General features: G+C 37.5%; 1 protein-coding gene across 1 annotated transcript; it reads left to right on the forward strand.

Annotated features, from left to right (window-relative positions):
- Positions 1-24,171, forward strand: srrt (serrate RNA effector molecule homolog (Arabidopsis)). Its single transcript, XM_056242648.1, has 20 exons — positions 1-88; positions 977-1,127; positions 1,546-1,690; positions 3,346-3,492; positions 6,153-6,341; positions 8,166-8,335; positions 10,474-10,652; positions 10,733-10,843; positions 13,684-13,864; positions 14,911-15,074; positions 15,169-15,230; positions 16,403-16,481; positions 16,567-16,758; positions 18,625-18,795; positions 18,960-19,113; positions 21,081-21,274; positions 21,391-21,547; positions 21,821-21,916; positions 23,628-23,730; positions 23,849-24,171. Exons 2-20 carry the CDS (start codon positions 1,010-1,012, stop codon positions 23,922-23,924), a joined length of 2,688 nt encoding a protein of 895 aa, XP_056098623.1. The 5' UTR covers positions 1-88; positions 977-1,009; the 3' UTR covers positions 23,925-24,171.
- The last annotated feature ends 3,154 nt before the right edge of the window (positions 24,172-27,325 follow it).

Consider the following 27,325-nt stretch of genomic DNA (forward strand, 5'->3'; position numbering starts at 1 on the left):
TTCCGCTGCTGTAGTTCAGGACGGTCGTGCGCTGGCGGGAGTTCACCTATGAGTTCACCAGATTAAAGCCTTTTAAACCTAGTTATTGGTTAGTATTGGACATAAAACTATTATTGTGTGTCTTTCCACCAATTTTTTAACAGTGACTTAAAGTTATACGTAACACTTTTGTCCAAGTTTGTCTGAACGTGTCCCTCTTTGTTGCGGTTAGCGACTTTTTCCTTAGCAGCTACGTTAACTCGACGGAGCCGGTATGAATACGTGCCATTTGTTCTTAATCCGTGATTATACTGTGTATAATCGCGTTACATGTTCTTTGCGTATCTAAAATGTTCGATAATTCACTATACACTGGTTTTTCTGGTTAAGTTGATGGTTGGTTTATCGGGACACGAGCTGGACGCGCGCGCATGGCGCTGGCTATTGTGTGCGTAGTCTGTGTATTAACGTACTGATATGGCTGTGTATTCATAGTTATATCTTTAATTTTATACACGGTGCTCTCTGTATCTGCACACAAGCTATTACAAAAAAAGAATAGGATGTGTCAAGTCAGTGTTTTAAAACGATAGTTCACAAAAATGAAATTGTCATTTTCTCTTCCTCAAGTTCCAAACCTGTATGAGTTTCTTTCTTCTCCTGAACACAAAATGTATTTTAAAAAATGTGGTAAACCAAACAGTTGACTTGAATAGTTGGACCCCATTGACTTGAATAGTATGGGAGGAAAATACTATGTTAGTAAATTATGACATTTTTCAAAAATCTTTCGTGTTCTGCAGAATCAAGAAATTCATATAGATTTGAAACAACTTGAGGGTGAGTAGATGACAATTAATTTTTGGTTGAACTATCCCTTTAAGAGAAATGTAGGATTTGGAATTTTGATGACACATTGTGATTTATGCATTGTGAAGTCGAGTAGATACAATCTGTCAATAATAAACATTCATCTCCTCTCTGTTGTGTATCACAGCAAACCTCTGATACTCGTCCTTATTTAAACACCATGGGCGACAGCGATGACGAGTACGACCGCAGACGCAGAGACAAATTCCGCAGAGAGAGGAGCGACTATGACCGTTCCCGGGAGAGAGAGGACCGGCGGAGAGATGACTGGAATGACAGGTGAGGAAGAGGGAATTAACCTGCATAAGGGAATTACATTCACATTTATGTATTTGGCGGACGCTTTTATCCAAAGCGACTTGCATTGCATTTCAAGGCACACATTTACATTCTAATCAGTTCTGAATTAAATGGCAACAGTATATAGAACTAAATATATAGACACGCATTTAGACTTTAATTTGTCAAAACTGTGCAACACCACATTTTACACACTTTAAACTCAGAATTAATACATTCTTACTTTTTCAACCAGTCGGTTGCAAAGTATTACTGTATGCACAACTAACTGTGATTTGTAACATGCTGGTATTTATAATTCAGGTCTTCCATTTGAATTTCTTGGGGTATGATATTAGTCAAAAGGCTTGTATGTTTGCACATTTTTATATGTATTTCTTGTGGTTGTCGTTTACTGGCGGCCCTCGGCTAGAGAGTGGGACCGGGGCCGTGAGCGGCGCAGTCGAGGAGAGTACCGGGACTACGAGCGAGGCAGACGAGAGAGATTCTCACCTCCGCGTCATGACATGAGCCCCCAGCAGAAGCGCATGAGGAGAGACTGGTAAGAAGAAGAGTAACTTTCAGTGCTGCGTTGATGTATTTTTGTTGCCTGGTCCCACCAGACTCTCATGCATTTGATTTGTACAGAGAGTCTGGCCTCGCTCCATTGACAAGCGCTAACTTCCTTGTAGGCGGGTCCTCTGTTGAAGTCTAAAACTATTGGATCTGCCCAGAGTCACTCTGGATCTGCAATTACCAATCGCTAACGTTTGGTCGTGACGCATGACGACTCAAACTAGCGCACGACATCAACGACATCGTTCTCAGCCACTCCCTCTGTTCGCAGATTGGACCGGTACAAAATTTACTGGAGAAAACCAAAGAATATACAGCAAACCAGGAAAATGAAAATTGAGCCGAAGTACGTAGGAGGGCGGAGCCAAGCTAGTATTTTTGTAGGCCAGCCTGGAAATTAGCATCACCCTCGTTTCCTTGGTTAAAATCAATATGATTGTTCTATTGGCTTTTGAATTATAGTAGATATAAGCTCCGTGACCATCAAAAGGTTATATTTCTTAAATGTTTTGTTAATGGTAATCTTCACAAATGAAAACAACTTTAATGAATTTGGAATCTTAAGCAGAAGTGAAACAAATAAACATAGGCTATAAACTTAATACACCACGCTCGCATTACATGGTAAGTAACACTTTACAATAAGGTTCATTAGTTAATGTATTAACTAACAATGAGCAACACATTTGTTCCAGTATTTTTAAATCTTTGGTCATAAAAATCCAGCTGTTCATGTTAGTTCACAGTGCATTAACTAATGTTAACAAATACAACCTTTGATTTTAATAACGTATTAGTAAATATTGAAATTAATATGAACTAAGATTAATAAATGCTGAAGAAGTATTGTTCATTCTTAGTTCGCTAACTAAGGTAGTGAACTAATGTTAGCTAATGAACCTTACTGTAAAGCGTTTCCCACTACATCAATGACTACGTTTACAAGCAGCCAATAACCCGTTCAAAACCGGAATATTAGCAATAACCCGGTCGCGCACGGCCATGTAAACACCGGCAAAAACCCGAATATGACCCCTGGGTTACCCCTTTTCTAACCCGAATATTTGGTCATGTAAACGCGTATCGCCATATCCCCATCAAAAGGAACATTGATTTGTGTTCTGCGCATGTTTTATTCGCAAGGAATCTTGGTCTTGAGTAAAGGAACTTCTTTTGATACTTTTGATACTTCTTGTATGCGCCGTCTGGCAAAATAGTTGGCAAGAGTGTGATTTATAAATGCAACAAGGCTGTGAAAGTGAACTAGTGAGTAGATGAGTTCGGCATGATGACGTTAAATGTCCCTGACAACCTCTGTAGTCCCATTTAAACACTTATACCATATACTGTTTTCAAGACAAGTAAAAGCTTTACACTTGTGTATTTATACCCTTAATGTATTCCATGTCTTAGAATAAAAGGTGAAAATATCTTGAGCTTGTTCACCACAGACTTGTTTCAAGCATTTAACCAACAAAGAATCCCAGTTGACTTCAGGATGGTGGAAGGCAGGTTTTGAAAATGTGTAATCCCTGCATACCCTCTATTGTAGACTGATTATTTGCTTGGGGAAAACAATTAGAGCACCTTAGACTAAAACCTCATTCTGCATTTCTTCCTCTCTCTCATTTGTTTTCTCAGGGATGACCATGGAGGCGACCCGTACCATGGTGGCTATGATCTTGGTTATGGAGGCGGTGGAGGACCCAGCTATGCCCCCCCGCAGCCCTGGGGTCACCCTGACATGCACCTCATGCAGCCTCACCATGGGATCCCCATTCAGGCCAGGTGAGAGAGACGATAACGAGCAGCTGGAAAGTCCATCTCTAGGGCTGCCCTCGACTAAAAAAAAATGTTTTGGTTGACTAGTAGTCGTTTATTTAAGCCATTAGTCGACTTATCACGCGTTTATATTAATAAGCCATAAATCATAAGTAATGCGCCTTTAATTCTATATAAAATTGATAGCCTAATCAGCGCTCAAATGCACACATAAAGCTTGCCACAGCGCACCGGCAAATGTAATGATTATGAATGATAATTTTTTCCAAACAAAATTATTACATTTATCTTGCCTAAATGTTTGCGCTCATTGCATTTTTACAATGGGGTAATATTGTTAAGCATTTACACATCACAAGGAAGCTTGATTTAAATTGTTTAATTAAATTGAAAAAAGTAGCACAAATAAATACAATAGAATAAAAATACAAACAAAAGACAAAGAGAAAAGTTTTTGAATAGGTCTAACACTAGCATTCATATACAGAAACTGAATAAAGTAATCAAATGGAAAATAACACTGGGTAGTATTTTAGTCCTGAATAAATTAAATACATATGCTATTAATCCTGATTCCTTTAAACCCTCTGGGGTCCTTCATTTCAGAGTCACACTCAGGACCTTCGGGTCCAAATGGGCCGGAAGGGTGGGATTAATATTTATAAAAAAATCATCTTTTTTTTTTTTACTTGTTTTTTATAATATTTTTTCTTTTCTTTTTTGGTGTTTTGAGATAATTTCAATAAATAAAATGATTTATAATTTATATTAATGCAATAATTATGACCCATTTTTTTCCCCATTGAATATAATAGAATTTTTTTTATATTTTTTTTCTTTAAATTTTTTTAAAGCTGTATTTCATTTTAGAGTCAAGCCTAGCCCTCATGAAAGCAATTTTTGAAATGAGATGGATGCCATCTGGTGGACAAACTGAGCATTTTAAAAATTCAAAACCCATATGTAATCTGAATTTATTAGTGTGTATGTGTATAAAAGTGTTTTTGTGTGTGTGTGTGTGGATGTGTCTGTTTTGTACTCTTGATGTTTTATAGATTCACCCCTTCACTGTTGTGTGCTTTTTTTTCTGGATCGTGGCTGATTTGTAGATTGTACGCACAAAAAAACTCTATTTTCACATTTTTGCCAATTTCCCATTCATTTCCTATGCGGGTCCATTTGGACCCAAAGGTCCTGAGTGTGACTATTTTTTTTTACAACCACTTAGACTATTCAAATCCTGTCCCCAATTTTTTTGGTTGGGTGTTAATATACCAAGTACCAACAAAGTCACCAAATTTCGGACCATTCCGATAAAGCTATGATTTAAAAAAAAAAATTTATTTAAATGCTTCGGGTCCATTTGGGCCGAAGGACCCCAGAGGGTTAACTTGAAGCTATATTTTGTTGTTTTGACAACAAAATTAATGCCAGACACATATGGCTGCCATCACTTTAAGAGCTAGTGCACAGATCCTGTGTTTATTATACTGGCATGCGTTTTATGCTTATTAAAGACCAAACCGACTATGTTTAGAGTATACTCACGAAGACCGAAATTGACAATTTTGCGTGTTAAAGCAATATAATCCGCAAAAAATAACTTTTGTTACTGGCCAGCTGTATTTGAGGTGGATTCTCCATGAATGCGAATAGAAAATCATCCCAGAGAGCGCGCGAGCACTGATTAGTTTAAAATCGCTTGAATGTTTAAACTGGGAAGACTTAAAAAGACGTGCAAATGGTAAACTTCAGTCACGATGCACTGCTGGCCCGATTGTGCAAGTGAATATTGCGTCATGTCCTGACTCCTAAACGCGGGTGTGTATTATCGCCGCAGCGCTTGATGCTTGCCTTACACAACACATTATGAGAGAAGAGATGGAAGACGCGGCACCGCTGAACACTCACGCTGTTTGTGAAATTGCGTCTGGTAGAGAGTTGTTAAAAGAATGATTTGATTTTATAATCTGTGTGGATTACGATTGCGGGAAGTTCCCGCATTATAAATGGGAGACCTGCGGGAATGATTAGAATTATGCGCAATGCCCGCAATCCCGCGCCGAAATTCGAGCCCTGCAATCAGTAAAATATCATCTAATTCTTATGAACAAAACTTTGAAAATATCAAGATATAGTCAATATTGCGCACCCCAATGTACGGTATTAATTTTGATTTCTTCAGGTCTTAAAACGCCTTAAATTTGACGGTGCAGCACCCTGTTATGTTAACAATGCTGACTCTACATCTCCGCAGTAGTGGACGCCTATATGCATGTTTCATAATGTAGACATTTCAACCTTTCTATAGATATATTTCTCATGTCTGTGAGGCAAGTATACGCTGAGTTTCGGTTCATTAATGTGATGCGCTCAAGTTCACTGAGACCGAATAGACGGAAAGCACCATTATTTTTCAAAAGCACAACATTTTGTTGTTATTGTGAGTTTAAGAAAATTAAAGTAGACCTTTCCTTTCGTTAACGATCTGTCCGTTACAGCCTGCCTAATTTCGCTACTACTTGTTGAGTTTTTTTTTTTCTGCGACTAACCGACTAATAAATCTTAGTCGACTAACGGTTACTCGACTATTGGGGGCAGCTCTAATAATTTGCTTGTATTTAATCTGTGTTAAACATTTGTTCTTCTCTCTGGTCTTTCTCCAGGCTGGGAAACATCCACGACATGGATCTTGGTCCTCCCCCTCCTGTGATGAAGACGTTTAAGGAGTTCCTGCTGTCTCTGGATGACTCTGTGGATGAGACGGAGTCGGTCAAACGCTACAATGAGTACAAGATCGATTTTAGGCGTCAGCAGATGCAGGACTTCTTCCTGGCCCATAAAGATGAAGAGTGGTACGACAACAGTTGCTGTTTTTGCCCTAGTGTTTTGTTTAGGTGATGTTTGTGCATTAAGCTAGTGATCGCAAGAGAGTGGCGAAACAAGTCCTGCATCTCAACAAAGAAGAGGCTGATTTCTGCATCCTCCTGCATCTCTGAACATTTGACTGATCCGTTTATAACTACATTGACCTCTAGTTAGAATAGTTTTATTGTTAAACAGGCTTTTGCCTAGACAGTTTAGTCTTTTTGTACTAACGAGTACGACTTTGTACTAGTCAAATATACAAGTGATGCACCAAATTTACTGAAATTGATTTTTTTGTTGCTAAAAACAAATTGTATTTATACATACCTTCTGATGTTCATGTTTGTTTTGTGCTATAACTATTAGTAAAGAAGAGATTATCAGTTCACCTGCGCTACACACTGGCGCTTGAACTGATACAGCTACAGCTTTAATAGTCACTGACAGTCAAAACGCACCATCAGAGGAGCGCTAATTAAACAATAATTCATTTTTAACCAAATATTTTTGGTTGCTGAAACTTTGGTGCATCATATAGTTATACACTTTAATGCATAGTTAACTTATTACCACAGTCAATTGTGTTTTGAGTCTTGTTAACATTGAAATTTTCATCATTTGCCATAAGAATGATAGTCTATTTTGACATCAGTTTGTCTCTACAGAAACTGAATTGGTCTCGTCATTGATTTGATGCAGATGTTTTAAACATTCATTTCTTTTCAGGTTTTTGGATATTGTTTTTTTGGTTTACAAATTAACAAACCCTTCCTCCCTCCATCATCACAAGGTATTGGAAGATGAGAAAAGCGCTTGGACCCGTCGCAGGAGTCGCTGTTAGTTAGTCAGGGTTTGCACTGCGCACAATGCAGCTGCCATTAGAATCAAAGTACCAGGGCTCTTAGTTAGACAGTCGAACACTCACAATCCAAACCTGCCGCCGCGTTCACGGAAAGATTTTTTTTCTTTTCTGTAGTGTGTGATGCCTTTCTTCCCCTTTCTTTTTCATTTTTGATATTTGGATCAATCAAAACCCCCCCAAATGTACACACTCCTCTGAGAAGACCGCTCTCAGTGTAAATGTGTTGTAATGCGGGGAGTACATCAGGTAAATTTAGTGCACACAATGGAAAATGTTTCACCCAACTGTTTGACTTTCATTTCTTGATAATGCATCAGTTTTTATTGTTTTTCATTTTTCTTCTTTGGTGGTGAGTGTTACTGTATTACACACACACACTTAAACACACAAGTTCTTTTTATAGTATATTAACACTGACAAGTGCACTTAACTTTAGCCAACAAATTGTCATATGCTCTATTCAGAAACTAGTGTGCTGTCTACTGACTAATTATACAGCTACCTTCAAAGACAGCATTTTAACTAGAATAAAACGTCAGAAATGGGATGGTTTGCAATGCTCTACATATACAGTTTGGCAATAACATGTTGCTAAATATCTATATTCATAATTTCTTGTCTTATTTTGGAAGGAGACACGCAATGCTGTCTTTGAATCTAGCCAAAAGAACAAATCTTATAAGGCAACAGCTCAGTAGTTTTGGAATAGAGCTACTATATCATATGACAAAGTGGGACAGCTATGTGGCATACTAAGGTTGTTAGATATAATTGTTTAGTTTAATAATTGGTGGTTTACATTTAAATTTATCAAAGCATTTATAGATGTATTTAGAAGGCAGGTTAGGACTAGGTTAAAGATTGCATGACTAGGAAAATAGTTACTAACGTATTGATTTCTTCCCCAAACACCCCATTTGTCCCTCTTTCTCCTCTGTCCGCCTGTCAGGTTTCGTTCAAAGTACCACCCGGATGAGGCTGGGAGGCGCAAAGCAGAATCCCACAGTGCCCTACAGAACCGGCTGAACGTCTACATGTATCTCATGGACACTAGCTGGTTCGAATCCGTCACTTTGGACATAGAGCGTGCTCCCCAAATCACCAAGATTTTAGATGCAGGTTTGGAGAAGTGCTTTTCTTTTGCGTGCTAATTTTAATCATCTGAAAATTTGTTGATGCACCAAAATTCAATTAATTTGACTATTTTGAACGGAACAGTAACATTTTGATTAGTGTTTCTCCAATGGCATGGAGAACTCTAGAATTCAACTCTAGAGGACCATTTTTCTAAATATACACTAGCCTATATTACATCTTTATTGTTTAATGCGTGTTTGAATAAATCTGTTGTGAAAACAAGTTTTTATTGCATACACCATTTAAATGTTTATTTAAACAAGGAATAACTGCCTTATTAAAATGTAGCAACTGTTATTATTTGTTGATTATTTGTCATTTGATTACATTTTCTCGGTTTTGTTTTTTGGCTAAACGAAAGCTTGAATTGTGGTGCATCACTGATGTGATTTTTGCGAGTTACTATGATTGTTGTTGACCAGCGTGCCATTAAGGACAGATGTCTGCAAGTAAAAACATGAATGCACTGAAGAGTTTCTTTATAGTAGAAACTGAAGTTGTAATTCTAATTGAAAGAGACACTGACACTGTTTTTTCATGTTTAAAGCTGTTTGCTTTTAAACAATCTTATTGTATAAAGTGCTCTATAAATAAATTGCGTAACTTTACCGGCGTGCCGAATTGAACAGCTTGTGCAGACATTCATATCGCTAGGATCAGATGCTTTAACTACTGTTTTCTCACTGCCGTCATTTTTTTATTTTGCATTTGAAAGAAAAGCACACAGCACATATTTAAATTTTAATGTACATATAAATGCTCTCTCAGCAGTGTGTGTGGCGTTGGGATGTTCGCTAAAAGTATACTGCTGGTGACATATTTCAAACTACTTTTGACCCCAAGTTGAAGAACAAAAAAGTTTGCCGTGAGTTTGAGTAGAAATGTGCCTGAAGCCTAAATCCGAATTTGGAAAAGCACTGAAAATGAGTAACGCATTCTATGGAGTCTGATCATGTTTATTTTGGGCTACTAGTAGTAAAGAGGAAGAGATGACCAATTCACAAAGGGGACATGGTTAAGCTTGCTGTGGTAGTCGGTTACATTACAGTACATCAGATTTCACTTATGTGAAGATTGTAAGGGGAGATGACTGACAGGACGATGTCGGAGGATTTTGTGTGCAACAGATCCTGAGCGCCATTGACAAATATCTTGTAAAATGTGTGGTCAGTAACGGCTCTCCCTATAAACACACACCGAGTGAGCGTGAATTTGAAAGTGAAAAGCGATCTCTTTAGGGGCTGTGTAGAGTGTTTCATTTCCTTTCCAAAGATTATATTCGGCTTCGCACATCCCTAATATCGAGGTCTTTACTGTATATGGTCAAACCAAAATTTATTCAGACACCTTCAACATTTAAGCTGTTGCTATAGTTTAGAAAATGGTAGTAAAATGTGACAAGAACTGTTATCAAATCAGTTGATATTTCACTGGTTTTATCCATCGTTCAGTTAGACTGTCTCTCAAATTAATTAGGTTGAATATCTGTCAGCTGTTAAAGTACACAATTAGATGATACCAATTTAGGTCAATAAATTACCAAGCAATGCTTAATTTTGTTCAGTCTGTGGTGTAAAAAGGTGCATTAGCAATTAAAGAAAAAACACTTAAAGGTGCTGTATGTAACTTTTTCACTCTACTAAAGCATAAAAATACCATAATATATTTGCATATATTGAGGAAACATGCTAATACCCGTTTCTCTGAAAAACACTTCTACAGCCAGTTATTTTACTTTGAAACTGACTCAAACTGGCAACCCGCCTGAGCGTCATCCAGGAGCAGGTGGCGGGAGAAACAACGATCTCCGATATTTTGAATTCGACTGCGGTACCCATTTCGACCACTAGTTGTCATTCTTACAGATTGCACCTTTAAGCAAAACATGGTCAGGTCAAAGTGTCTGAATAATTTTTGATCCCAATTTTTAAAAAAAATCAATTTTACTTTTACTAGAATTTGTGTATAATGTCACAGTTTACTTTTTTTCTCTCCTCACTTACATAAATTACTTAGTGTCCTGTACCCACTAGTAAAAAAATATCTAATTAAATCTGATGTCTGAATAATTTTTGTTTTGACTGTTTCCTCAAAGCAAGTGTTTTGTTTGTTTTCGTTAGCTGTGATAAAGATGGAAGGAGGAGGGGAAAATGACCTGCGTATCCTGGAACAGCCCAACGAGGAAGAAGAGGAGCGAGAGAGACTCTCATCTGGTGGACCTGGTTCTGATCCTCCCAAACGGGACGAGCCCCGGCCTGTGGATGTTGAGCGCAAACCCTCTATTGAAAAAGACAAGATTGTGAGTGAATGTTGCATAATGGAGCAAAGCATCATGCAGTATTGTGAGGAACGATGATGTTTAATGTTGTACGTCAATAGGGAGAGGGTGATGAGGAGACTGAGAAAGAGGCAGCCGCTTCTGCAGGAGGGAGTGAAGGAGAGAAGACTGAGAAAGAAGCTCCTGCCGAACCAATCCCAGAACCCAAGAAGGTTAGTTAGCCAAGTTCTGCTGCTTTGGGTAGTTGACGTGGCATTTATAGGGCCAGACTGTTTTGTAAATGTGTATTATCTTTATTAGATCTTAGTAGGGCTGGGCGATATGGGCAAAAAAAATTATCACGATAATGTTTTTATATCAGTCGATATCGATAATTATCACGATAAATGTCAAATCTTTATTTCTTTTAAGTTAAAAGGCAGATTTTTGCTCCTAAGTGAAATTTGTAGAAACCAGAGCGTTAATTGTGGTTTTAAACTACTTTGTCAGAACATATCATGACAAACACTTGCCAAACACAAGAACATTTGCCAAATCTGAGTTAGAACATTCAAACATGTGTCATTTTTCCTTAACAAAATAAATATCTTGATAGAAAAAAATATTTCTTAGTTTCTGCATGTGCTAATGTTTATTTGGTAAAAATGTAATATTCTGACTGTTTGAGTTTTATTAAAATTAACCATTGGTCATCCAGCATCATGCATTTAGATCATGATAACCACAGATAAAACCAGGCATAGCAGTGTTTCCAGGCCCATTTCGCCAGGGGGAGGGGGGCGTGGCCAATTAGTGATATTCCCATTGGCCACGCCCCCTTATCCCAGGTGTTTAAACCTCCCCTAAGCATCATAACATGAAAGGCGCCAATAAGAGCGGCAAAGCGATTATGCGCATACCGTGCGCAGAATGATGCGCTTGAAGCAACGCGAAGTCACAGCGTGCAGCGCTTCGCATTGAAAAGTTCAAAGCACAAAGCGAAGAGATTATATCTATCTATGCTTAATGTATTATATCTATGCAACAGTTTATTGAGCCTTTTCTTTTAACAGTTTTAAATTTCAGTTTCATGGTTCATGGTGCCCTCTACTCTAGTGCTGTAGTAACAGACACCCGGGAGAAAGGAATATGATTTAGAAAGCGCTATAAACTCCAGCAAGATAAAGTAATTTTATGCAAACTATACACCTTTATCTACGAATCATCTAGAATAACAATGGGAACATTGATCTTGAAGAGAGTGTCATCGTGTTACTGTCGTAACCGAACGCGACGTGCTGTTTGAATGCTGAATGGAGAATGACTAAGGAGAGATGAGTTTCCATTAACTTTAACTTAACGACTTAAATATACATTTTTACCTCACATTATGCTATTGAATGACTTAAGAAGTCTTGGAATATAGTGCGAAAACTTTATGGTGCTTTACAATGTTTTGTATGCCTTTAGTGGGGCTTAACAATAACACATACAATATCGGACCGAGAAGCTGCAGCCGTGGCGGGATGATTTTAGGTGTGGCGGCCCGCCACGGCAGAATAAATGTAGCGGAAACACTGCATAGCCTATAACTTAGCACCTCACTATCATGGCAAAATGTTATTTTATGGTTTCTATGGTATTTGTATGAAAAATTGTAGCCTAAATATATTAAGTAATGTTATTATATTCCATTAGTCCTTACATTGTCTACATTAATAATGTAATACAATTCGATATGTATATCCCACATTTCATAGTGCAGTTAATATTAGTAGGCTAACGTTACAGTAAATCCGTGGTAAATGATGGGAATTTGTAGACGGAAAATCTTTCTGACTGTATCACAGTGTTTCTCCTGTTTGTCAGCGCTGTTTCCTCTGCCTTTACTGGTTTAAATCACAGAGACATTAGTGTTCTGCGCTGAACTCAAGCGCTTCTCACTGGATCTCGTGAGCGAGGACGATCAGAGTAAACACGTCTGCTCCAGTGAGCTCGCGCTGCGCTGCCGTTTGGACTTTGAGCCGAGCGGATAAACAGTCGTGAGGCGCGCGCGGTTCAAATGAGTTTCGTTCCGCTTTTGGCACATAAACATTATCCAACATTTATCGAACTCTTGATATCGTTTTAGCGAGAAATTATATCGCGATAATTATCGTTATCCTTTTATCACCCAGCCCTAGATCTTAGCATGTCTACTTGCATTCAATGCAATCCAGTGTATTGGCATTCCAGTATTTCCTATTAATTACCTACACTGTGGCGGCCCGACAATAGTCTAATCTGTCCTGCCACAGTTTCATAATGAATCGAAAATATAAAATATCTCTATCATTGTGTTTTGAGCCATCTAACAATCCGGGACATGTTCACTAGAGAACCTCTAATGATTTTTGTAGCATCTCAGTTCACAAACTCAATTTTTGAGTGCTTTTGGGAATGCAATATGCATCAGTCACATTATTTTTATTCGCATTATTTCCCAAATTTTTGCGGACAGATGTAATAAAGCATTTGTATACACGTTTGTCATAGAAATGTAAAGGTCTCCCAGCAATTTGATGCCAAAATAAAAGCTCAAGGCTTTAACTTCTTGCAAGTAAAGGAATTAAGACATAAGTATTGTCAATTTACTACTGTCGTGTAAATAAAATAAAGCAGACTTTCCCTCCACATTAGACCTTCCTCTTCCGTTTCCATGTTTAAATCCTCTTTGTATTCTTTGTTTTAACCGAGGGTGTAAATTCTTCATTTGTCCCTTTTTTTTATTCTGAATTTAATTCTGATTTATATTTCTTGTACAGCATTTTGGTTTCAACATGTTTTAAAATGTGCTTCATAAATCAAACTAAACTGAAATGATAGGCTATACTTATATTATTTTTTTTGTTTTACATACTATCACAACTAAGAGGTTTGAGTCCCAGTACAAGTCAACGCAAATACTTTTTTTTTCTTTTCTCTGTTCAATTTGGAGCTCTTAATTTAGCTCTCAAAGTGAACCAGAATGATGCATTTAACGTTTAAAATGTAAACTCCTATGGAAAACACTGCATTCTCTGTCTCTCGCTAGCTGACTAAGAAGAGGAAGAGGAAGCACAGTGGAGACAGTGAAGATGAAGCCAGTGCATCTGAGAGCGAATCCGATTCTGACTCCGACTCGAACTCTCACTGCTCTGAGAAACCCTCAGAGAAAGAGAGAGAACCGGACGAGGGAGAGGATAAGGAGGAAGAGGAAGAAGAGGAGGGGGAAGGTCAGTGTCAAGGTTTCTGGCAATGAATCAGCAGTGTTAAAGGATTAGTCCACCCAAAAATGAAAATTACCCCATGATTTACTCCCCCTCAAGCCATCCTAGGTGTATATGACTTCCTTCTTTCAGACGAATTCAATCGGAGTTATTAAAAAATGTCCTGGCTCTTCCAAGCTTTATAATGGCAGTGAATGGCCATCAAAGAGCATCATATCCATGATAAAAGTGCTCCACACGGCTCTGGGTTAATAAAGGCCTTCTGAAGTGAAGCAATGTTTGTGTAAGAAAAATATCCATATTTAAAACTTTATCGACTAAAATAACTAGCTTCCGGCAGACGGCCGTACGCATCGATTTACAGTGAAAGAGTAACCTTAGACATGACGCATTGATGAACGCGGAAGCGCAGAGAATAGAGTAAAACACAACACCAGTCATGAATTAGAAGTCTAAAATGACAATATTTAAAGAGAAATGTGGGAGAAACTTGAGTTTGTTGCCTAGCCCTGTTTGTTTGAACCGTGAGAGACGTCAAAGCTTACGCTACTCCTACATCCTACGTCATACATGCGTCACGGGTTACTCTTGTGGCGTCAGTCGGCTTGCATAGCATGCGTACGGTCATATACCGGAAGCTAGTTATTTTAGTCGATAAAGTTTTAAATATGAATATTTTTCTTACTCGTTCGCTTCACACGGCCTTTATTAACCCCCGCAGAGCCGTTTCGAGCACTTTTATCATGGATGGATGCACTTTTATCATGGATGGATGCACTTTTATCATGGATGGAAGCACTTTTATCATGGATGGAAGCACTTTTATCATGGATGGAAGCACTTTTATGGACTTCAAAACAGAAACTGCCGTTATAAAGCTTGGAAGAGCCAGGACTTTTTTTATGTAACTCTGATTGTATTCGTCTGAACGAAAGTCATATACACCTAGGATGGCTTGAGGGTGAGTACATAATGGGGTAATTTTAATTTTTGGGTGAACTATCTCTTTAAAGTTTCATGGTTGTGACAAACATGTTTCTGGTCTTTTAAAGCCACTGATGTAAAGGAGCGGACGGAGGAGCAGAAGGAAAGAGAGAAAGAAAAGGAGAAGAAGCCGAAGGACGATCAGCCTCCACGACCTCGACCTCTTCACAGGACCTGCTCTCTCTTCATGAGGAGCATCGCTCCAACCATATCTAAAGCGGAGATCGTCGCTGTGAGTGTTTACACAAAACACTGCTGAGTTTCGCTGTTATTGCCCATGTTGTTGTTGAATGCTGATGACTAAAGACTTGGCACTTTCTCGGCAGCTGTGTCGACGTTATCCAGGATTTATGCGCGTTTGTTTGTCAGAACCGCAGCCAGAGCGCAGGTAAGTTTAATTCAATTTCAACACACTTTAGGTCAAGCGGTATAGCTGAAATTGAGGATATTTTACTGGGATTTGCATTGCATTTTCTGTTAATCTGCTTTGAAGTATGTATTCAAATCCCTGCAGGTCCTTCATATCATAAATTCAGTTTTATCAAATTTAAGGATCATAGCTCTAATCTTTATTTTTCCCCCAAACTTTTTACTAAATTAATATTTATATGTGCCTCTCTCTCTCTCTCTATATATATATATATATATATATATATATATATATATATAATTAAAAAAAATGTAGTGAAGCATTTTATACTCTATTTTAAAGTTCCCACATCTCCTTTCACGTATTAACCCTTTACAACCTGGAGCTAAAATAGGTGTTTTTCCCATTTTTTTTTTTTTTTTTTTTTTTTTTTTTACTAAAATTCTAAAACAATGTGCTATCTTCATGTGCAAGGTGTCATCTTTTTTAGAAAAAGATTAACTTTCAACAAATTAGTTATTGACCATTATTATGTGTGGTGAGTTTGTAAATAGAATTTAAATAGACAAAAATAAAAGTAAACGAGAATACATTTTCTGATTTTTATTTAGAAAAAAAAAAAGAAAAATCTCAAACGAAAGAAACTAACACTTTAAAGTTGAAAAATGAAGTATAATACATCTATACAAGTCTTTTTTGTGACATTGGGTTGCACAGTTTTCATTTAGGACACTTTTTTCATACACGCACACATACAAATGCGTCCATTCATAGGCACATACACATGCATATACCACATGCTAAGATAAGTGAAAGAGTAACGGCCATCCGCCTCGACAAGTTTCATTAAAAATCATCCCAATCCCCTCTTCTGCTGTCTACCACTTCTTTCGCCATGTATTTGTTAGTTTCTTTTATTATTTTATGCAATCCAAAACACTCTAACCTGCCGCGCTTCGTATCTCTCTGTTCAAATCGTTCCTTCCCGCTCTCAGAAAGCTGCTGTCATTTGCTGACGGAAAGCATGGAATTACCGTAATAAGCCGTATAACGCCGAAAATGGTTTTGATAGTGCAAACGGTTGAAGAGTTACAGTACAATGAATACAGCTTGCTGGTCTGTGTCGGCAACGACACAGCCGGTTCTAAAGGGTTAAAATGAAGTACATTTCTCATCTCTGTGTGGCCCAGGTTTTTTAGGCGTTGCTGGGTGACCTTCGACAGAGGTGTGAACATCAAAGAAATCTGCTGGAACCTGCAGAACATCCGGGTGAGTTCTAGAACCATCAGCCTGACGAACCATCATGCATTGCAAACGTCTCGCTCATCCTCTCCTCCTGTTCCTCTTTGTCCAGCTGCGGGACTGTGAGTTGGCTCCCGGAGTCAACCGAGATTTGGCGCGTCGTGTGCGTAACGTGAACGGAATGACTCAGCACAAGCAGGTTCTCCGTAATGACATCAAGATGGCTGCTAAACTGATCCATGCACTGGATGACCGAGAGAGACTCTGGAGCCACAAACCCAGAGAAGAGACGGCCCCTCTAGAGGTAATCTCACTTGCACAACCTCGGACTCGAATTTCGGTTGAAACTGCAATTTTCGCTTTTGGCTGAAATTGTTTTGCAGGGCTGAATCAGTGATGTTTGAATTATGTGTTTTGACTGTCAGCTTGTATTTCATGCACACAATGTGGATTAGGGCTGTCAAAATGGCTGAAAAGCTCAATTTGAATTTCTTTCTGCAATATTAGCAAATTCGAATTCTAAAGGCAATACTCCACCGTTTTTCCATATTAAACTGTTATTCCCTTAACTAAGACGAGTTGATGCATACCTCTCTCGTCTCAGTGCGTGCACTAAATCGCTCTGTCTTGCGGCGACACTTTGTTAGCACTGAGCTTAGCCAGTGGTGGAATGTAACGAAGTACAAATACTTCGTTACTTTACTTAAGTAAATTTTTCACGTATCTGTACTTTACTTAAGTAGAATCAATAGTGCATACTTTTTACTTTTACTTCGTTACATTTTGCAGCAATTATTATACTTTCTACTCCACTACATTTCTACAATGTTCTGTTACATTTTCGTTAAATTTTCTGATCAGTTTTTCCCCTGCCAAAACGTCATCCTGACCGTCCGTTCATCGCACGTTTCTGTCTCACCAGTGAAGGTTGGTTGCCTAGATATAATAACCCGGTCACACTAAATGCGTCTCTATAGCACGCAGTGTGTTTATCGTGCAATTTATACGCGAAAATTAGTTTTTACATGCATAGGAAACGCATTGGTAGGTTTAGTAGTGATGTGGGGTGCGTGTGTATTATACGTTTGGTTAGGATTAGTATGGCAAGCCAAGAGGTTCAGAATTACGCCATAAATGAATCGCGTTTACAGCCAAACGCCGTCATATACGGCGTTTTAACATATGTGTGTTTATATATATATATATATATATATATATATATATATATACCGTATATAGTAAGGGTATATAGTAAGCTTGATGTGTATATTGCCTAATTGCAAGCTTGTTCAGAAATGGTGACAAAAACTTAAAATATAACTGCTTTTCCATCATATTGAACATCATTATATGAGTATTAGGTTGAATGAGTTAGAATTAACTGTTTTATTAATCATTAGAATATAGACATTAAGAGAATAAATTGTTATGCAAGTACTTTTACTTTTAATACTTAAAGTACATTTAAAATCAGGTACTTTTTACTTAAGTAGGGTTGTCATTGTGGTACTTCTACTTTCACTAAAGTAAATATGTCTCTGGTTATTTGTACTTTTACTTAAGTACTGAGATTCAGTACTTCCTCCACCACTGAGCTTAGCCCAGTTCATTCATTAGGATCCAAGCAGAGAAGCGACAAAACACCTCCACGTTTTTCCTTTTTAAATACAGTTACACGAGTATTAATTCAATTAGTGTTTCAACTGCGGAAAGATGTCAGTAAAATAGCTTGTAAACAATGTCAAGTAACGTTACGTTTACCTCAGGAATTAACTCTCTGTAGCTTGTCAAATAAAAACATTGGAGTTGGAATTATATTAGAATTAATATAAAAAATGCTTTATGTGAAGTTTAAATGTTTGTCCAGTCAAACCAAAAAATATTCAGACACCAGATAAATATTTTTATATTTTCTTACTATTGGGTGCAGGAAACTATAGTTAATTTATGTAAGTGAGGATAGCATGGTGTCTGAATACATTTTGGTTTGACTGTAAATGTATAGTTTTGATTATTAAATCAATTTGATTGATGATTGAACTAATTTTGGTTTGAGTTTTCAAGTAAATTACGAATTTAATGTTGGTTTTGGTAGTCATTTTTGGTAACATCTTGACTGAGCTTTTATCTAAAACATTTTTTTAAATGTTTTCCCTCCACTTTTCTGAAGATCCCTGCTCAGAACCCCATCCTGAAAAACATCACTGATTACCTCATAGAGGAAGTGAGCGCAGAGGAGGAAGAGCTTCTGGGAAGTGCCGGAGGAGCCGACTCCGAGGAGGGATCCAAAGAGGGAAACCCCACCGAGATTACTGTGGAGAGAGATGAGAAACTTGTCAAGGTCTGAAAGATGCTTTAAATGTCACACTAATTTCACACTAATAATAAGAAAACTAAGCCTATTTTTTAGGACCATTCCAGGTTTATAAATGATTCTCATTATTGTCATAAGCGGAATTCTTGTGCTAAAATTTCATCCTGTAATATGTTTTGGTTTTCTCCCAGGTGTTGGATCGTCTCCTCTTCTATCTGCGTATCGTACACTCTATTGATTATTACAACACCTGTGAGTACCCGAGTGAGGATGAGATGCCGAACCGCTGTGGCATTATCCACGTGCGAGGGCCGATTCCCCCCAACCGCATTACTCACAGAGAAGGTGAGCGCTGCTTTCTCTAAGAAATGACTAGTGTAGAAGTGTGTCGTTTATTCAGCTTTAAAATACTTTCTCTTAGAGCTGGGTATGATGATGATGATGAGGGTATCGTTACACCCCTACATATCATCATGTCACGATTTGATGCATATCACGATAATGAACTCGCGATACTCCCAAGACATTTGGTAAACGGTTAACAAAAAATGTACTGTTGATTTAAAAATGCTAAATTTGGTATTTCATTGGGGGTGGAAGTGAATAAGCTTGTAACCTAATACACCGGACAATGGTGACACCAGAATAATAATTGAGAAAAATCATGATTCTGAAGCTGAAAATTCAGAATTATTTTAGAAAAATATTTGCTTGTACTGACTAGATCAGTGGTTCTCAACTCCAGTCCTCGGGACCCACTGCTCTGCATATTGTGTATGTCTCCCTTATTTAACACACCTGATTCAGATCCTCAGCTCGTTAGGATAGACTCTATGAACTGAACTGAGTGTGTCAGATAAGAGAGACATACTAGCCCAGATCTGATTTTTTCAAATCAGATTTAGACCACATACATATGTGGTCCTGAATCAGACCCAGATCTGATTTTTTTCAATGCGGCCGCAGTGTGAACAATCAAGGCGGATTTGATGCCATTTGTCGCCATTTGTCACAATTATGCGCCGGCGAAGCCCTAGACACAACAGACACAGACAGTAGCCTAACATTAAAAACTTGACTAGATATGGAGAACAGCGATGAAGCGAGTCAATGAGAGTGAGGTGTTAGATCTAAGTAGTATATGGGGAGATACTTCAATTCAAGCTAGAAGGACCTACCGTAACCGCTCCGTTTTTGAAAAAATTGCTCACGAAATGGAAGAACGGGGACACAGGAGAACAGCGTCTCAGTGAAACTATTCACGTCATATTTCCACCACTCCTGGCTTCGTCTACGCATCCACACAGATCTCTGTAGTGAATTTGCAACTATAAACCCGCAAAAGTTTCCATTACACAAACATTATGAAATAAATGCGAATATGCTTACTTCCTCCATAACCTCCCGAACTTTAGTGCAACCGTGTGGTGCGTCTGATGTCATTGTAATTGTTCTTTTGCGCATGCCGGTTAGTTTGAAACCTCAAACAGTTCACACTGCAATCAGATATAGGTCACATTTTAAAAGGTTATGTGAACAGCCAATCAAAAAATCGGATCTGAGCAAAAAATCAGAATTGAGCATTAGGACTTGCGGTGTGAACGGGGCCGATTTGAGTGTTCACATTACCTCTGAAGAAATCTGACCCGGTCACTTGACCCCAAAAAAAATCAGATTTGGGCCACTTTTGCCTGCAGTGTGAACGGGGCCTATATGCAGAGCAGTGGGTCCCGAGGACTGGAGTTGAGAACCACTGGACTAGATACAGTATATTTTAAATTATGTTGGCCACTTTTTACTGGTAACATCAGACATTTGGCATTATCAGAACCCACAAATATTCCCCATTACATTATATTAAACATGATATATAGTAGTTTAATGTAGTGCTGACACTAAAATTAAACTTACTTTTTTTTCCCTCACAGGAATTTTCATTGTGGGTGAACTATACACAATATATATTGCCACTATACACACGATATACATATAATTGCATTTTTGTATTGCGATATATTGTTACACCTCTAATGATATGTATTGTGGTGATTATTGTGGTATTAATTGTCTAAAGAGATTTTGCTGTGTTGTGGGTATGTTTAGTTGTAAAGTGCATGTCTGCTTAAATTTGTTGAAGCGGATGATTGAGAAAATAAAGCACATGATGTGCTTGACATTTAAAAAGAATTAAGCAACTTCTGACGCAACCAATTCCCAAAAGTTTAGGACAGGATGAGCTGTTTGTTTGACGCAACAAATTTCAAAGAAATGTAACTGAAAAAAATCTCACTGCTTTTTCGACCATCTTGTAGTGTCTGACTGGCAAAAGACATTTGAAGAGAAGCTGGGACACTTGTTCAGCGTGAAGGAAAGCCTGTCTGAAGATGAGGCGGCGAAGATGGGCCGCAAAGATCCAGAACAGGAAGTTGAAAAGTTTGTGTTGGCCAACACACAGGAACTGGGCAAAGACAAGTGGCTTTGTCCTCTAAGTGGCAAAAAGTTTAAGGTGTGTGTGATTTAAAAAATCGTGATCCTTTGTTCATTTAGTAGTTCATCTGGTAGCCGTGAGGAGGATGTTTGTTTTTTACTAAATCAATCAAAAATCAATCAATCTCTCTCAAGGGCCCAGAGTTTGTGAGGAAGCACATCCTAAACAAACATGGTGACAAGATTGAGGAGGTAAAGAAAGAGGTGGTGTTTTTCAACAACTTCCTGATGGATGCGAAAAGACCCTCCATCCCAGAAATGAAGCCGCCACCTCCTCCAGGTCCAGGACAAGGTACAGCAAGCTGAGAAAAAAAAAAGTTTTTTGAAGTTGTAAATGAAGATTATTGGAGTAAGTTTTACAAGAAAATACCATTTCAGTTTTTCTACTTCAATTTCACATTTAATTTAAATGTTACCTGCTGTTTCTTTGTAATTTTACTAGAAATTTTAAAAGTTTCTGCTCCAATTTTTATCAGTGCGTCTGTCGATCTTGTTGATTTGGTACTGAAATAAATTGTGTTATCAGAAGTTGGAGATGATATGAACGTTTTCTTTCTCTCTTTAGGAGTGCTTTCCCCCGGAGGTCTTCCATTCCCACCTCAGGCTCCTCAAGGTCTCATGGGCTTCGGCCAGCCCAGACCTCCAGTTATGGGTTATGGAGGTGTGTGTTCTGTTTATTAAAGAAGTATAGCTACAGTGAGTGGTTGTTAGCAAGGGTGGGAATCATTTGGCATCTTCTGGGAGGCGTGATGCAATTGCAAATCAATTTTTAATGCCATCTCAGTTTTTTATCTCTGGTCAACAATTATGGTACAACTAGCTTTTCCTTTTAAAAGTATGTGGAAGCTTTAATGCTTGCTCAGGTTCTCTGTACAGAATTTACTAGAGATATTAATTAACTAGAGAATTTATGAAATGAAAATTTTGGTCTATACGATAATTCTTTAAATGTGAAAGAAGATATCCGATATATTGGCCGATAAATCTAAATCCAAATTTTTTTTATAATTTGAGAGCCTGATTGCAAAAACAAGTCTCACCATTAAAGTCATGTCCCAAGCACACCATTATAATGTTCTCGTTATAATGTTATGTAGACTATATGACAGACTTGTGTTGCACGTAACTGTATTTTCCTTTTTGAAGTGATTCCAATCATATTTCAAGCAATTCAAAACCATCATGTTGAATAGTCTCATCTGAAGTGGCTCAGCTGAAGGAAATTATACATTTATCAGCTTATATATATATATTAGTGCTGTCAAACGATTAAAATATTTAATCGCGATTAATCGCATTAATGTCATAGTTAACTCGCGATTAATCGCACATTTTTATCTATTCTAAATGTCTCTTGATTTCTTTTTGTCCCATTATTTTTTTCTCATTTTAATGCTCTTATCAACATGGAAAAGTGGATCGCGTTGCTTTGTGCAAATGTTTTTAATTGAAAACAACATCAGCATATACTGTTCAATTTCACACTAACATTCTCACTTGGAGCAAATAATCTCTCACACAATGTAACACTGTCCATCAATAAAAGGGTGAAAGAAATACTGACGAGGTCCTGATATTGACGAGGGGGTGGAGAATTCGCATCAGCTGTGTGTGTGTGTGTGTGTGTGTGTGCGTGCTTGGCCATCATCAAGTGGTGTTTTATTGGCGTCCATTTCGGCGTCTCGCGCTCGTCATCCACTCAAAACTTAACGTTAACCTACTATTTTGTGCGCGTCGTGCCTGTTGTTTTGTTTCCGGTCTAGCTAGATCCGCTTGCACTTTAGTCGACGAAGCAACAAAACGTCCTCGCGCGGCGCAAGCCATTGAAATGAATGGGGTTCATAGCGCAGGGCCGCGCATGCCGTTCTGTTGCAAAAGCATGTGAAAAAAAACGACAAAGTTTGCTAGGCCAAAAAGACCGTTAATCGTGCGATTAAAAAATGTACGCCGTTAAAATAGGTTTGCGTTAACGCCGTTAATAACGCGTTTAACTGACAGCCCTAATATATATATATATATATATATATATATATATATATATATATATATATATATATATATATATATATATATATATATATATATATATATATATATATAGGCCAACTTTTCTTATCGGGCCGATAAAGATAACATTAAAAAATTTATATATATCTGCTGATATATCGCGCATCCCGAGAATTTACAACATGGCAGGGTTTTTAAAATTATGTTTTCCATAATCAATATGCAGTGTTAATTAATTTGTGCATTTAACAGGCCATTTCAATCCAGTGCATCAGTAAATCTAAAAAAAATTTTTTATCTAAACCCGGTCACCTTTTTCAATGTTGAATTATGCCATATTGAGGTGTTTCTCCAATCTTTAACAGGCGGTCCTCCTTACCCACCGAACCAGTATGGAGGCGGCGGCAGGGGCAACTACGACAACTTCCGCGGGCAAGGCGGGTACCCCGGAAAACCTAGAAACAATCGGTGAGTTGATTTGTATTTCAGTTTTGATTTGAGTGCAGTGAGGACACAGGAGTGATATTGAATTAAGCTCTTAATAGATGAGCTTTAATAAAATGTCCTTTTCGTCTGTCTTTTCCAGAATGATGCGTGGGGATCCTCGCAATATCATTGAATATCGTGATTTAGACGCTCCAGATGATGTGGACTTCTTTTAGAGCTCCAGTTTTATTCTCTCCATTTTAATCCTTTTTTTTTTTTTTTTTTTTTTTTTTTTTTTTTATACAGTTGTCTCTGCTTTTTTCTTGTTTTTGCATTCATTCCAGAAGCAGAAGTCTCTTTCTGTTCACTCGCATGAATTACAGAAGCGCTCCACCTGAAATGAACGCACGTCCTTTACGTACTCAGTGTTATAGAATGAGCTTGTGCTTGTGGCCTTTTCTTCCAATAAAACTTTGGTTTGGATTCTTTTTGTGTACTGTATTGGTTTTTAATTAAAATTTATTGTAATTAAATCATGTATAATTTACATTTTATATCAAATTACAATATTTCACATCTTTTTTTTTAAAGGTACACACAATTCAAGAAAAGGCTGCAGGAAAAAAATGGGACGCTTGTATTTTTTGTGAATTTAAAAAGCAATTATTTGATCTGTAATATTTTAAGTCTTTTTTGAGGTGAGACTCCTTTTCTGTGTGGATGGTAAACCATTCCTCTCTGGTTCACACATTTGTATTGCATGCATTATGAAAGTATTTTCCACAGTGTTTTGTGGTCATGACATGGAAGTCGAACGACTTGATGTACAACGAAGGTCATTAAACAAATTAGTGTCACTATCTCCTGAGAGCATGTATAATGGATACGTTTTTAGCTGTACTTTTGAGTGTATTTGAATGGTTTATTTCATGGCCCTGTACACTTCCAGTTTTTCTAACTCTAGGAATGAGGTCAAATACCCACAAATGTGGCGTTAAACTTATATTTACTTTACATAATTCCTTATCAGTAAAAGGAGTGATTGTATGATTGATGATTAGTATTTTCATGTATCTGTATTAAAAGTAAGATACAGGATTATTCAGGGCAGACTGAAACGTTATGCTCCTAATAGCATCTTATTGCTTCTGTTTATTTGTACATTCTGTCTTTATTTGCCCAGCAGCTCGATATTAAATTATCCTTAGAACAGTTACAGATCAAGTTTTACGTATGAATTGCTCTCGCTTCCCTAATTCAGGATATTTTTACGTTTGAAAGTCCAAGCTCAGCACAAATGCAGTGTTTTGCTCCCTCAGCTAAATGATTTCAATAGAAGAGCTATTTTAAATGCTAGAAAGAAAAATTCCCCACAGCCTTCAGAAAGAATTAAGACGTTTGCAGAGGCGCACAAGTAAAAAGACCAAATAGCAAGTTAAAAGAGACGAATGCTGCTGCGTCCCAATTCGCGTACTATCCGTCCTATATAGTATTCGAAAATAGATTTAGCACGTCCCAAATCGTAGTATGTTGAAATGAGTGTTTCGATACCCGGATGGTCTATTATTCCCGGTCAGAATCCGAAGTAGATCGATGCACAGATTGCACACTCTAACGGCTAATATGGGCTCTATGCACGGCGGTATTTCCGGTAAAGGTCTAAGGATGCTGGATTACTTCCGCCGATCGTAGAGTCCAATGCTATACCGAGAATTTATATTGGTTTTTATACTCTTGCTATACTAAAGAAACGTTAGTCACAAAAACAGACACCCCTCATTTTGTTTATGCTTCTTTGTTTATTATATTAAATAAGCATAACTATATATAAAATTACATCTAAAGGTATTAAAGTTTCGTTTCAAAGACGAGAGGACTGTAAATTTTGAAGACTCTGCCATAATCCCGTTTTCCTCGGTTTTCCTCCGCTTTAAATCTCCCCAACCGGAAACGCAAGAGCATCCTTGCATCAAACGCGGAAGTTATGCGTGCATATAGCCCATTGCCCACAACCCATCGCGCGTTGGACGAGGATTCGGTTAGAACTACAAACACGAATGAAAAGTGTTCAAAAACTACAGACATGGAGGACGCGCGAGTCCGACTGTTATGTAGAGAGGTGTAGATAAAGGGGTTTGAGTGATTAATTTAATTATCAGTATCTAACCTGACGAAAAAGTATTTATTCAATGTTGTCCACATTATATTGCATCTGTAGCAGCATTGTGAACTTTTGCAAAGATACGTTTAGCCATTAACTTTTAAATGCATTGTCAAATTCCAAACACATGAGGAGAGTCTCGGCATGAAAGACCCACGACTGGCAGATGAACGTGCTACAACATTTCTTTCCGAAATGGTAAGAAATTATATTAGATTGAATGGAGGATTTTCATTGTGGTGATGATTGACAGGGCAGTTTACGGTGACAGATCTGTCCGTTTAAGATGACGAAGTAGGATGTCCCAAAGCTTGCCTACTCCTTTACTACACACTCAAAAGTATGTACTTTTCTTCACAAAAAGAGTACATACTTTTAGGGCGTAGTATAAGTAGGCGAATTGGAACGCAGCAGAAATGAAAAACTAGATCCATGGAATGGGACACTTTCTTTTGGGTGGGGAGAAAGGGGAAGTCTTGTAAAACTACAGTCTTATTAAAAAAATACCAATAAATTGCATGTTGGCAAATCAACTAATTGCATGATTTAAAGTAGACATGACAAGAAGAAAATGTACATGCAATTTTAAAAAAAAAAATCTTAAGCATTAAATGTTTTCCTGTGTGTGTCTGGGTAACAGAATAAAGAGAATCTTCCTAGCCTGAATACCCTAAATATCAGTTCCTCAGAATGTGGAAGTGACTCTTTTTTTTTAAGGGACATGATAAATTATTCATATATAGGAGGTGGTGTTTTTAATTTCAACTATAAGAAGCAAGTGACTGTTAAATTTGCTCACATTTTTTGGTCCCTTTTTATAGAAAATGGATTGTTCTGAACAATACGTTAGAATGGACATGGACTGTGAACCAAAGAAATCATTTTGGAGAGGTTTGGAAGATTTACAATATCACAATCAGTTGGAGAAATCTTAAAGCATTAATTTAGGCTTTTACAGCATTAGTGAAATGGAAAATGTTTCGCAATTACATTTATTTTAATGACAGACTTTTTTAATCATTATTTCAAAAGCAACTTTTATATTTAAAATGTAATTGGAATTGTGAATGTTTCTTCCTCAGGGGAAGTTGGTACATACTGGATTTCATCTCTTTTAACCAGTGAGCTTCAACAATTAATCATGTTCATGCTAATTATGGATATATATATATATATTTTTTTATTTATTTATTTTTTTTACAGAGTTGCACAAGTAGAAAGACCAAATAGCAAGTTAAATAAGACAAATTGAAAAACTTTTTTCTTTTTTTTTTATTGCTGGTTATATGATGATTGAAACAAACTTCTAAGTATAAACTTGGGTATGTCACTTGTTCCGGCACCATTTTGCTACAGTCATGAATGATGTCTTAAAATGTGAGGACAAATGAATTAAAACATGGCATTGCAAAATTAAATTATTACATGTCGACATTGTATATGTGATATTACCAATATAAATGAATCAAGGATTGT

This window comes from Rhinichthys klamathensis, unplaced genomic scaffold (assembly GCF_029890125.1).
Source record: "Rhinichthys klamathensis goyatoka isolate OS25496 unplaced genomic scaffold, OSU_Roscu_1.1 h1tg000738l_1, whole genome shotgun sequence".
NCBI classification, from domain to species: Eukaryota; Metazoa; Chordata; class Actinopteri; order Cypriniformes; family Leuciscidae; genus Rhinichthys; species Rhinichthys klamathensis.